Source organism: Astatotilapia calliptera, chromosome 12 (assembly GCF_964374335.1).
Source record: "Astatotilapia calliptera chromosome 12, fAstCal68.1, whole genome shotgun sequence".
Taxonomy (NCBI): Eukaryota; Metazoa; Chordata; class Actinopteri; order Cichliformes; family Cichlidae; genus Astatotilapia; species Astatotilapia calliptera.
In genome coordinates, this window is record NC_137433.1 from 1,651,903 (window position 1) to 1,664,447 (window position 12,545).

The 12,545-nt window shown below is 43.4% G+C and overlaps 1 protein-coding gene across 2 annotated transcripts; it reads right to left on the reverse strand.

Annotated features, from left to right (window-relative positions):
• Positions 1-470: 470 nt before the first annotated feature.
• Positions 471-10,168, reverse strand: fxn (frataxin). 2 transcript variants are annotated; one of them, XM_026188287.2, is made up of 6 exons: positions 9,981-10,168; positions 9,819-9,899; positions 8,377-8,468; positions 8,162-8,282; positions 6,360-6,457; positions 471-858 (listed from the first exon to the last, which is right to left on the reverse strand). In XM_026188287.2, exons 1-6 carry the CDS (start codon positions 10,071-10,073, stop codon positions 720-722), a joined length of 624 nt encoding a protein of 207 aa, XP_026044072.1. In that variant the 5' UTR covers positions 10,074-10,168; the 3' UTR covers positions 471-719. The 2 variants fall into 2 exon arrangements, with proteins under 2 accessions (XP_026044072.1, XP_026044073.1); XM_026188288.2 differs by lacking the exon at positions 9,819-9,899 and having other exon boundaries at positions 9,981-10,158.
• Positions 10,169-12,545: the final 2,377 nt, after the last annotated feature.

Here is a 12,545-nt window from a genome sequence, read left to right on the forward strand (position 1 = left end):
CCGCTTATTTACTTTCCTGAGTTTTTTAAATGGACTCACAATGAGGTGGAGTTGTTGCTGCGAGTAACACAAAAGTACAAAGTTGCAAAAGCGAGTGAGAGTTAAAGAATTAGAAGAAAAGCTCTCTGGAGCAGACTGATATTAATCTTTAATAGGGCTGTCAGACAAAACAACTGCTGTATAATGCCCTCCGCTATCTTTGTTTAATTGGTCACATGACTGCATCACATGACTAACATGCGTCTCCATCTGTCTCCGTTTTCACCGTCCACACTGCAACACGAAAGCACCGTCTTCAAATGTATTCGTTTTCGAGAGCGTTTTCCAAACGCTGCGTTTTCGGGGAAAACACCGTCTCAGTGTGGACGGGAGGCCAAAACGGAGAGAAAACGATGCGTTTAGAAACTCCAGATGCTTTTCAGATGACCTGGATGACTGAGACTCTACAAAGACATGTTCACAGACAGAAGTGACAGGTAAAGCATTTAATTACTTTCATTGAAAAACTCACAGAATTGGATTCCAGTGGCCACACTGACCACAACTACTGAACTCTTACAAGACTTCAAGACGTCATTCAGCTGAAGAATGAAGAATGCAACAGAAACAGCATTTCATACAGAACTTCATTATTTACTTTAACAGATGGTGTGTATGCTGCACAGAAATTCAGATGTGAGTCACTGAGTCTGTGAATAGTCCAAGCATTTAACAGGGTTTTAGGAATAGGGCAAGCCACACAGGTCAATGTTCTTATTAAAGATAATGGAAAACTCCTTAGAAAGCAGCTGGTGAAGGCTGATGCCATCATGAGTATATACCCAGCGTTCACCTGTCCAGCCGTAGCGCTTGGGTCCGCTGTAAGCACAAGAGAAGAAAGGAAGAGGGAAGTAACATTACTCTATACTGACTTATAACAGATTCTTATTATACCAGTTTGTCAACAGAGAAATATATATAAATTTTGTCTGGCTGAGGGGGGAACGCTGGCTGACTCTGGAGTTCGAGTCTCCGGAGGGAAAATCCTGGCGGTTTGAGGCCCCAGGCTTGTGTTGGGTACGGTCCATCACAAGAACATTGGCTCATGCGCGCTGTTGGGGAGACGCCGGCCCAGACCTGTGTTCGGTCCAAGTACGTCACAGGACAGCTGTTCGGGTACACTGTCGGAGTCCATTTCTGCGTACTACAGTGCGCAGAGTGGCGGTGTTCGTTCCTTGGTCCGTAGAAGGCAAGGAACCTCACGGGGGACGCCTCGTGTAGTAATGGGAAACTGGATCCAGTAGAGCGGCAGGCCTTCACCAGGCGGCCAGAGACAAAACTCAATACGTGACTGTATGGTAAGAACTGAGTAAATGTGTGGTGTGTAAGATGGCAGAGAATGGCTGTGTGAGTTGTGGAGAAAGGAAAAGAAATGTTGAACGAGTTAATAGGTTGATGTGTGCGTGTAAAAAGAGTGAAAAACAGGGTCAAATGTTGAAAATGGGGAACAAAAAACAAGGAAAACAAACAAACAAAAAAAGAGGAGTGTAGTAGAAATGTGTGTGAAAGTTGTTTCCAACTAGCGGGAGAAGCTGGTACTGCAGGCCACACACACACACACACACACACACACACACACACACACACACACACACACACACACACACACACACACACACACACACACACACACACACACACACACACACACACACACACACACACACAATTAGTAGAATTGTTGATGAAAATAAGCAATAAAATTAGGGTTTTGTGTCTCAGTGCGTCACTTGCAGGTGAAGAGCAGACCCGGATCAATTTTCCACGTGCAGCAGTCGGAAGAACATTATAGGTTAACATCATTAGAAACACTCCAGCCAAGTTTTGGTTGAATTATTTTACAGCTTAACTTCCATGTGTTTGTCACCCTGAGAACACAAGCTCCAAAATCTCTCCCTGAAGACCAGAAATGCAGTTCCAGAACAACGAGATGGACCTCAAGAGCTCACAGCAGTGAAGAAAAGGTCCAGCAGCAGCAGCTGTGCCAGACAGCGGCAGCAAGGAGAAAAATGGCATCATCACGACTGGATGGATGGATGTGCATTTCCAACGAACTGCACCTTCACTGTGTGTGAATGGACCTTTGAAAGACTGCCTGAGTTGGAAATTTACCACTTTTGGAGCAAAATGAGACAGTGGAAAACAGGACAAAGCTGAAAGACAACGGACTCTCACTGGACTGCTGCAAGGAGATGAGACCACAGTGGAAGGAGCAGGGAGGACATGGAGGAAGCTGTTTTAGTGTGGGAATGAAATTTGGGTTTATGAAACTGGGAAGAAAGAACGACTGCCTTACGTGGAGAATTGAAAAGTGTCTGGAGCACCGCAAAGAGGAGAGGTACACAAAATTACACAAACAGAAAAAAGCATTAATCCTACTAACACAAACACACATGCAATGAAGCTCATGAAGATCAAACAGTATTTTAAGCGTTTCTGTTACCATCATCTTGTCCGGTTCACTTAGCAGGTTAAGAAGTGATGCACAGACTAGTGAACTAGTATTATATTGGGCAAAAATGATTGAACCATTGCAGGGGTGAACAGAGTGCTGCAGGGGGTCAGATGAGTGGAGACTAATAGATTATTGAGGTTCTTGTTCCTGATGTGTGGGGGAGGTCTTATCATGACGCACATCTGGGTACATGGAAAAAACTCATCATCTAATAGGATATTGCTGTTGTGTGAGGTGTGACTGGTGGATGAAAGTTTTGGGGATTTATTGATGCATTTTCTTTTGGTACCACTTTGAACCTGCCAGTTTTGATCTATCATTCTAAGAGAGTACGCTTAGACAACTTCTAAAACTAGGCCTTCATATTGTTTTTGATTTTAACAGTGCACTGAGATTTTTTGTTTGGCAATTTTCTCTTTTTCAAGTAGGCCTGCAAGATCGGGATCGAAAGCACTACACGACATGTTGATCAATCGCAAGTGAGCTTCTCCAAAATGAAAATGGGCTCGGGAGAAAGCCACTTATTTGGGACAATCAGAAAACAAGTCCCTGCCAAAAAGGACTCAGCGAGGTGATCCAGTCTAAATCTTCTTTCTTTTTTGAAATGGCGTCATTGCTGGCAGTAGAAACTTATTGCGTCACGAGAGGTTCTACTGTCAGCAAATAACAAATGGGGACTGACTGGACTGACAAAAGCTTGACTGAGTTGACACCAGTATGCAAGATTGCACCTCCACCTTGACCTGACCAAAGGGTGGATGTTTGTATGTTTCTTTTTACAGGAGCAGAAAGGTGACAGCAGCAGGTTGCATGGGCTTTTGGGCCGTGCTGACTTAACCTCTTAAATGCCACTTTCTGTGTCTGTGAATTTACCAGCAGTGTCTTATTCATGACCTTGTATTGTTTACAGTGCAGAGGTCACTGTGAGAAAGTGTGCATACAGATGCGCTGCGCTAACATCCACATCACTTTTTCCACAGCAGAGGGTTGATCGTGTGATTTACAGCAGGACACACTGCTGGCTAATGTCTTTTTTTCTTATGACAGGGTTACAGGCCTGGAGTGAAGCTACTCCAGGGGAGAGGCCCTGGAAGTTTTAAGAGACAATGCACAACTTCATTGTGCATGTGAGAGCTTAGATTGTGGGGATGATTAAAGATGAACAAAGGGTGGTGGGAGAACAGTGAAGTGAGGATACACAGTGTGAAACTCCTTTAAGTGAACAATAATGTTGATGTGATGAACAGAATGTCAGGAGAGAAATTCTGGTTTTAATGTGATTCTTGATTTAAGAATCAAAGGGTGGGATTGTATAGGAATTTCTTTTACTTCTGTATTAATCACATTATTTTGTTGTATGATGGATTCACATGTCTCACACTCATACAGTAAGACAAATGGTGGGGGTGTAGTAAGGAAGTTGGGGGAAGCAGACAACTCCACAGGAAGAGTCTTTTGTCTCTTCGAGGACTCTGGGAGGCAGCAAGGGAGTGTGAACCTTATGGTGTGAAGCAGCTGTGCACTGCCTTTTGTTCCTGGAGAAGGTTTTTAACTGAGGGCCATGCTGGGCTCAGGGAGACTCTGCTGACCCTGCGGTCATGCAGGCTCTCCACCAAGCCTGGTTGTCTGTTCTTTGTGTGTTTGATTAAAGAATGTTAGCTGCAGCTCACCGCTCGTCTGCAGGCTTTATTTAATGGAAAACTTCCACAACAAAGGTGCTGCGCAGTATCTTAGCTGTTCCCAGGACTGCGCTCTTCTGGAAGGAGATCTTAGATGTTGTTCCTGGGATCTGCTGGAGCCACTGGCCCAGTATGGGGATCATGGCACCAACTGTTCCGATTACCACTGGGACCACCGTTACCTTCAGCCTCCACATCTTCTCCAGCTCTTCTCTGAGCCCTTGGTACTTCTCCAGCTTCTGTTCCTTCTTCCTGATGTTGCTGTCATTCGGTATCGCTACATCGATCACTACGGCCGTCTTCTTCTGCTTGTCTACAGATACTATGTCACCACCATGTTGTCCGTCTGGATCAACTTGAAAAACCATTTTAATGTCTTAATACAATGTGAGCAAAAATGGAAAATAGCTGAATCCATGTTCTCGGTTTTGATGTATGCAGAGACAGAACAATAGAATATCCCACGTGTGGGACTAATAAAGGTTATCTTATCTTATATCAAGTCGGGATGTATTTTGTTCTGATGTTGAAAAGAAGATTGCATCTCTAACAGTTACACTAATAATGCTTATCTTCTGACTTTTAAGGTCTCAACAATGTATTACAATGATCACTTAAATGCATTTAGTATTGAGGATGGATTGGAAACAAACTGGATGATTTACTGTTTGAATACATTTTTGTAAATTAATCTCTTACATTTTTAATGGGTGTTTGTCATTGATGGCTGTGGTGGGTACAGTGGTTGTAAATACGTTTAATTGCAGTAGTAGAGATGTCAGAGATGAATGCGAGTTCATTGTTATCTGGCAGTGATGACACTGGTGTTAGAAAATCAGTGCTGTTCAGTGTTAAATTAAACACCAGGTTTAGTGTAAAGTACTACCAACACTAATCAGTGCTAATCTTTTAACACTTAAAACTAGGGCTGTGCGATATGACCGAACTCTCATATCCCGATATAAGACATCTATCGTCCCGACAACGATATTTATCACAAAAATTTACATTTTCTGTCAATTCTGTGAATCTCGGGCAGCTGAACTTGCGTGAAGTGTTTCCAGCTGGGCGTCGTGTAGCTGCAGTCGAGTGCTACGTAAGTTGAAACCGTAAACACTCTGCATACTATTTCACGTGATTCAGTTTATTTTGAAAATCTCAACAGGCTCTTCAGCTTTATTGTGAAAGGTCCATGTGGAAAATAAACAAGCGGACAGCGTCGTTGTTGCTAACGACAACGCGTAGTCCTTCGTCCGTCTGTAGTGTGGTTTTTTAAATATAAGAGAAAGGGACAACTTTAAGAAACTCTACAGTGACCATCAAAATGATGATAAAAAGTTTATTTTGCGACACCAAGAAACAAACGACAGACGTTTTTATATCGTCATCCGATATATATCGTTATATCGAACAGCCCTACACACAGTGTAGAATATTGTTGACACTGCTCCGTGTTAGTGTCATAAACACTAGGTCAGTGTTAAAAATATAACACGTTGAAAAGTGCTCATTTAAACTCAAGTGTGGACACATACAGACACGTTTCTAGTGTTAACTTTAACACTCAGTGTCAATTTCACAGTGGGGATTTTGCTGTGTAGAAGAAGAGAGGTCGGCACTATTGGCTGATGTGCAAGAGAGCTACAACTAACAGGTGGTGACGGAGAAAATGGAAAGGACTTTTGCTTATAGGTGGCGTGATTGTGCAAGAGGCAGGGGCGGGGTTATTTAAGGTCAAAGGTAATTCTGTTCAGCTGCTGCTGCTGAGAAGGGCCAAACGGTTTCTACTGTGCTTAATGTAGTCACCTGTTGTGTTTGTGTGAATGGAAATGTCAGGAAAACCAGACATTGCAAAGGAAATAAATGACACATGAATGTGGTGAACTGTGAGTGCATGTACTAACAATTAGCAACCAGAGCGTCAAAATACAGGATTTAATCACCACAATAATGAAATATTTGCATGTCTGCGTTAATCAATCAAGCGATTTATTACTTAAAGCTGACCAGATTGGTTATGTTGGTAACACATAAGTCACTTATTGGCATCTTAAGAATCATTTAGAATTATAAAAAACAAAACAGCTGAGTGGAAAATGTTGACAGAACTGTGTAAACTGAACAGAGACATTGTTGGGTTCCAGTTACTCATATTACCATGAAGTGCTACAAAGCTCGAGTCTCACCTGGTAGGAGAAGAAAGCCAGATTTGTTTGTTTGGCGCCTGTTTGTTGATCACATAGGTGCCGTGGTCTCCACCCAGCTTCACTGTCAGAACACCACTCTGTCAAACAAGAAACAGAAGAAAACGATTCTGCTTTCATCCGTTAACAAAGCAATTTTGACCAAACATCTACATGGAATATAACTAATCTTAATTTTATTTAACATGTATGTAAAGTTTATCGCAATAAACGTAAATTGTTTCACTCCCTTTCTGTTTGATTTTGGTGACTATGACTGAAAAGCTTAAAATGACTGTAGCAATTTACCCGATGTGCTATCAACGCCTGGGTTTAGACAGAGATACAACGATGTATCGTCTGCATTACAGTAATAAGAAATTCTGTGTTTTCTGAGAAATGAAGCCTGATGGGAGCAAGTAAAGGGAGAATAAAACAGGAACTCCACAAGCGAGTGTAGCAGGGTAACACGTGCATCTCAGAGTATGTTCTGCTCTCAAGAGGCAAACCATCTTACAGCAGGGCCTCGAATGCCGACGCACGTCTTCAAATGGTTTAATAGGATTGTGTGATCAACTGTGTCAAACGCTGCACTCGGGTCTAGAAGAATTAAAGCAGCCGAAAGCATTGAGCACCTTCAGTAGAGCAGACTGTGTTGCTCTGAAGCCAGACTGAATGTATCCAGAACAGTATCTGAAAATGACAGAACTGACGGGTCCAAACCAGCAGCTTGTTTAGAAGAGGAACAGTTCCATTTCAGACGCTGCTGCTAACAAAGGATGTTAGAAACGTGATGGCGACTGTCTTCTCTGAGAAATGGTGTAGGTAACACTTTCACAGGGCAAGTGTCATGTGCATTACTATATCAGTAAGATGGGATAATGAGACTGGTTTGAAGTAGGTGAGAAAGGAGGAACACGTAGGTGGTTCAGAAGGCTCTGGGGACGGGAGCAGAAGACGTTCTCTGATAGGATTCATTTTTCCAGTGAAGAACCTTTAAAATCCTCACAGGTGTGTGCGGCGGTCTCAGACGTGGTGGGATGCAGGACAGAGCTGATTGTGTTGGACAGGACTTTAGGATTCCCAGACTTCTTTGTAATAAAATTCATTTACTCGTTCTGCCTGATAGTTATTCAGACAATCTCTAAACACAACGCTGAGCTTTCTTCCATTTTCATTCTGCTTGACAGCACGAGGGACTTTATTTACCCAAGGCTGAGTTTCTAATTGATGCAGTCTGTGCATTGTTGGTACAAGCTGAACTAAAGCATGCAAGCAGCTCATCACGGTTACTGCGACAAGGAGAGGTTTCATTCAAAGGTGGTTAAAGGAGATTTCAGACGTCATAGGCTGCAGAAAAGAGGCGGTGTGGGTTTGTTTAGGAGATGAGTGAGGGATGGGGATATCAAACATTATGATTAGATGGACACATCAATCACCTCAACACTGATCACTGAAAGCCCAGATGACAAGATGGGGGTTCTTAACCTTTTTTTACCTCGGGGCCCAACCTTTCCACTACAAAGTGGCCCCGGGGCCTCATTCAGATATTAACACTATACTGAATAAACTTTTGGTTTGATTTATATTTAATAACTAAATCAAATCTACTTCATTTTAACAGCTAAAACCTTGTCAAATAAATATGGTACAATACAATAGTGTTTGTGGCAGCCTCAGTGTAATTGTATGTTCATCATTTAGTTTCTGTAAATAAGCATTTACATCATTCTGCCATCATTTATTACAGCTACCATTAAAGTTCACTTCACAGTTAGCAACCCTTACAACATCCATAGACTTACAGAGAAGAGAACATCATAGTCGGCCCCAGTAAAAGCTTCATCTGTGAGGTCTTCAAAGTAATCAGCCAGAGCGTCTAATGTCTCATCGGCCAGCTTCTCATATGCTGCCGCAGACAGTTCACTTTTGGAGAATGACACAAAGTTATAAATGAGTTCAAGTAGTCAAAGCTTAAGCAATGCTTAAGGAGAAAAACAAAAACCAAAATATTGGTTACCTTACATGCACGAGGGTGACTTTTTTCTGGCTCTGTGAATTCAGGTAGATGGTTTTGCTCCACCTGCAGCCATTAATTCTGCTCCCGAACCACTGAAATAGAAAAACACCAACAAACTTGTTTAATTACTCTTCTCCTTCATGCTCAGCTGGTTTCTGACATGTATGCACCTTATAGAGTATTTATGGCCAACTTTGAAAGTTACAGTTTGTTTTCCCATTTGAAGACAGATGATGAAATCACTCGATGCGAAACATTTGTGACACGCACTTTATCCTTAATAAAGTGTTGAATTTGGAGGTGCAAGGCACTCCCTGATTTTGGACTGAGACATAAGCTAATTCTAACCGTAAACTTTGTTTACTTCTTCAAAGGTTCTGTGGGCCCTTCTATGAACTCTGAGCATCAGGTCTTTCCATAGATTTTCCAGTTGGATTCGGGTCAGGTGATTGGCTGAGCCTGTGGCAGAGTTCAACTTTGGTGTCATCTTTCCAGAATATATTCTCCCAGTATTTCACAGGCTTGTTCCAAACAGATGCAACACACTCATGCAATAAAGAGGATGTTTATTGTGTTACAACATTACTCATTTAAGCTGAATTTTCCATTAATATGGTTTATAGCAGGGATGTCCAAACTCCGGCCCGCGGTCCATTTTTAATTGGCCCGCAAGTAATTTCATAAATAGAATAGAATAAGGCCGCACTTCAACTTTTGCCTGAGTGTATTGCACTTCTTAGTTTTAACACCAGGGGGAGCTGCTGTTGATCAAGTCAGTTGCTCCACCAAAAACGACAATCACAGAAGAAATGTACCCCAAGTTACTAAACAGGTCAGGACCAAAGAAGCGAAAAGTAGAAGAGTGAGTGCAGAAAATTTCAGACACGGTGGGAGAGTGAATGTTTCTTCAAAGAACTCAAGTGTGTCTGTTTGATCTGCACTGAGACTGTGGCAGTTATAATGTACGACGTCATTATGAAACCAAACATCAGGCCTGTGCAGCCGACACTGGTGCTGAGCCAGAGCAGACATTAAAGCTCTGCTGCAGGGTCAGCAACAGTATTTATTTCGTGCTCAACAGGTCCAGGAAAAGGCTCCGATAGCCGCTACACCATCAAACAGTCAATATCTGTAATAATATTCAACTATAGAAGTAATAATATTTGAACAACTCCTCAGTCAGGACGGAGAGTTTAAACAGGCCTAAATTTGATACAGTTCATATTGATTTGTCACATAGTGTGTGTGTGTGTGTGTGTGTGTGTGTGTGTGTGTGTGTGTGTGTGTGTGTGTGTGTGTGTGTGTGTGTGTCGTCTCTGTAAAAACCAGACCGAACATTTGTAGATAAACTGGAGATGGTCGAGAAGCTCGGTGACAACTACAACCCGTCATTAAGTATGTTCAGTTTAAACTAATCACCAGCGAGTAAAAGCTGAACTTACGCTGTGCGACGGCCGGCAGGGGGGATGCAGCGTGCGGTTAATGAACGGACGAAGCCCCGGGAGGTGAGATAATCTCCAGAACTACAGTGGACATAAAGGTCACTGTGAGTGTGGCTCGTATCTACCATTAGCATCATGTTCAGCCATGGACGCAGCTCGTACCTGGTTCCACAGATGCTTCTTCCTCTGCTGCGTCAGCAGGTTGAGCTGACACACGTGTGAGTAAATCCGCGGTGTCTTACAGAGCAGACGCATGGTGACGGTCCCGATAAACAGTCCCGGTGTGTTGACAGCCAACGCTGCTTCTTCCTCGTCTGCGGCTTTCTTTCTTTTTCGTCATTTGTTGGCGGTTGGCAAACAGCAAAATGGTGTATTACCGCCCCCTGCCGGTGTGGAGAATGAGTTCGTCTTAAACTAAATATGGCCTGATAATACTCGAGTCCATCTCCACTTCCATATCACCGAGCTTCTGGATCAGCTGCCTTCTTTCAGCATCATATTTCTGACAGTAAAACGTGTTTTCCTCCCATTACTTTTGACATCTTTCTTCCATTTTCTGCTGTGTTCTGCTCTTAATCTCTGTCCTGCTAACACTGATAGCCAATCCACTGATACCCATGGTACCCATAAGGTGGTGACTCTGAGCTCCATGTCGTTGACTCTGTACAGTGTTTGCTGAATCTCTATCAGAATGTCTGACCTGCTGTCTGAGTCACTGTCTTGTAAACTAGCCAATGATGAGTGTGAACACATCACTGATCTTACTGGTCTTGCGTCTTCAGTCCACTGGACAGCTGACAGAACTGAAACGATTTCTGTGCACTAATAAACTGTCACCGATCCCTTTCCTTACTTTGACATGAAACTCAGGAACAATAAATATATCCCGCTTTGCTCGCCTGTCTTCTTTGATGCATCTGTGTAGATTTTGACATAACTGTAACACCGCTCTATATATGCCTGCACTGTATGTGCGTTTAAAATAAAAGCCCTGTTCCTACAGCATCAGAGAGCACTCAGGACCTTCTTACTGTGAGGCAACAGTGCTGACCACACCACCGCGTTGCCATACTTGTATCATATTCATATGGCATCCCAGGTCGTATCCTCAGAGACTGCGCATACCAGCTAGCTCCTGTGTTCACTGAGATATTCAACATCTCTTTATCTCAGTCGGTCATCCCCACATGCTTCAAAGAGTCCATCATTGTTCCTGTCCCGAAGAAACCCCACCCTGCTTCTCTCAATGACTATCGCGCTGTAGCCCTCACCTCAGTAGTGATGAAGTGCTTTGAACGCCTGGTCAGAGACTTCATCATTTCTTCACTACCAGACACACTGGACCCACTACAGTTCGCTTACCGTCCAAATCGTTCCACAGACGATGCCATCTCTCATCTCCTCCACACATCACTCACTCACTTGGACACTAGAAGGGGGAATTATGTTAAAATGCTCTTCATAGACTACAGCTCTGCATTTAACACCATAATTCCCTCCACACTCACCACCAAGCTGGAGCATCTGGGACTCAGCTCATCTATGTGTCAGTGGATCTCCAACTTCCTAACTGGCAGACCACAGGCAGTAAGGATGGGCGGACATGTCTCAGCCTCCACCACTCTCAGCACTGGAGCCCCCCAGGGGTGTGTTCTGAGCCCCCTGCTGTACTCTTTGTACACATATGACTGTGTGGCCACTACCAGCTCCACCACCATCATCAAGTTTGCTGACGACACCGTCGTGGTGGGCCTGATCTCTGATAACAACGAGACGGCCTACCTGAAGGAGATTAGGAATCTGGAGAACTGGTGCCAGAGGAACAACCTCCTTCTAAACGTCAGTAAGACAAAGGAGCTGATAGTGGACTTCAGCACTAAGCAGGAGAGGAACTACCAGACCCCCGTCATCAACGAGTGCCCAGTGGAGAGAGTGGACAGCTTCAAATACCTCGGAGTTCACATCACGCAGGACCTGTCATGGTCCTGTCACATCAACACCGTGGTGAAAAAGGCCCGTCAGCGTCTCTACCACCTCAGACGCTTGAGAGACTTCCAACTGCCCTCCAAGGTGCTCAGGAACTTTTACTCGTGCACCATAGAGAGCATCCTGACGGGAAACATCTTAACCTGGTTCGGGAACAGCACCATGCAGGACAGACGAGCTCTACAGAGGGTTGTGCGGTCAGCTGAGCGCACCATCCGCTCCGAGCTCCCTGACCTGCACTCAATCTACAGCAGGCGGTGCTGGACCAAGGCCAGGAAGATGGTGAAGGACCTCAGCCATCCCAACAACAGACTGTTCTCTCTGCTGAGGTCAGGAAAGCGATTCCGCTCCCTGAAGACCAACACAGAGAGACTGAGGAGGAGCTTCTTCCCGCAGGCGATACGGTCTCTCAATCACACCACCACACAGTACTGACCCACACATACAGTTCTTACACACACACTGGACTTTCTGGACTTTGTTTCACTTCATTACTTAAATCACGCTGCTGTTATTGTGTATATATTTATTTATATTTCTTCATACATTCTTATATAGTTCTATATTGTGTATTTTGTTGTACAGTTATTTTATTTTCAACTTTAATTTATATATTTTATCTTATTCTTCCCAGTTAAATTTACCCTTCATTCTAATTTGTGTTGTACAGTTATTTCATTTTTAACCTTAATTTATATTTTATTCCTTCCTAGTTAAATTTACCCTTTTTAATTTTTCATA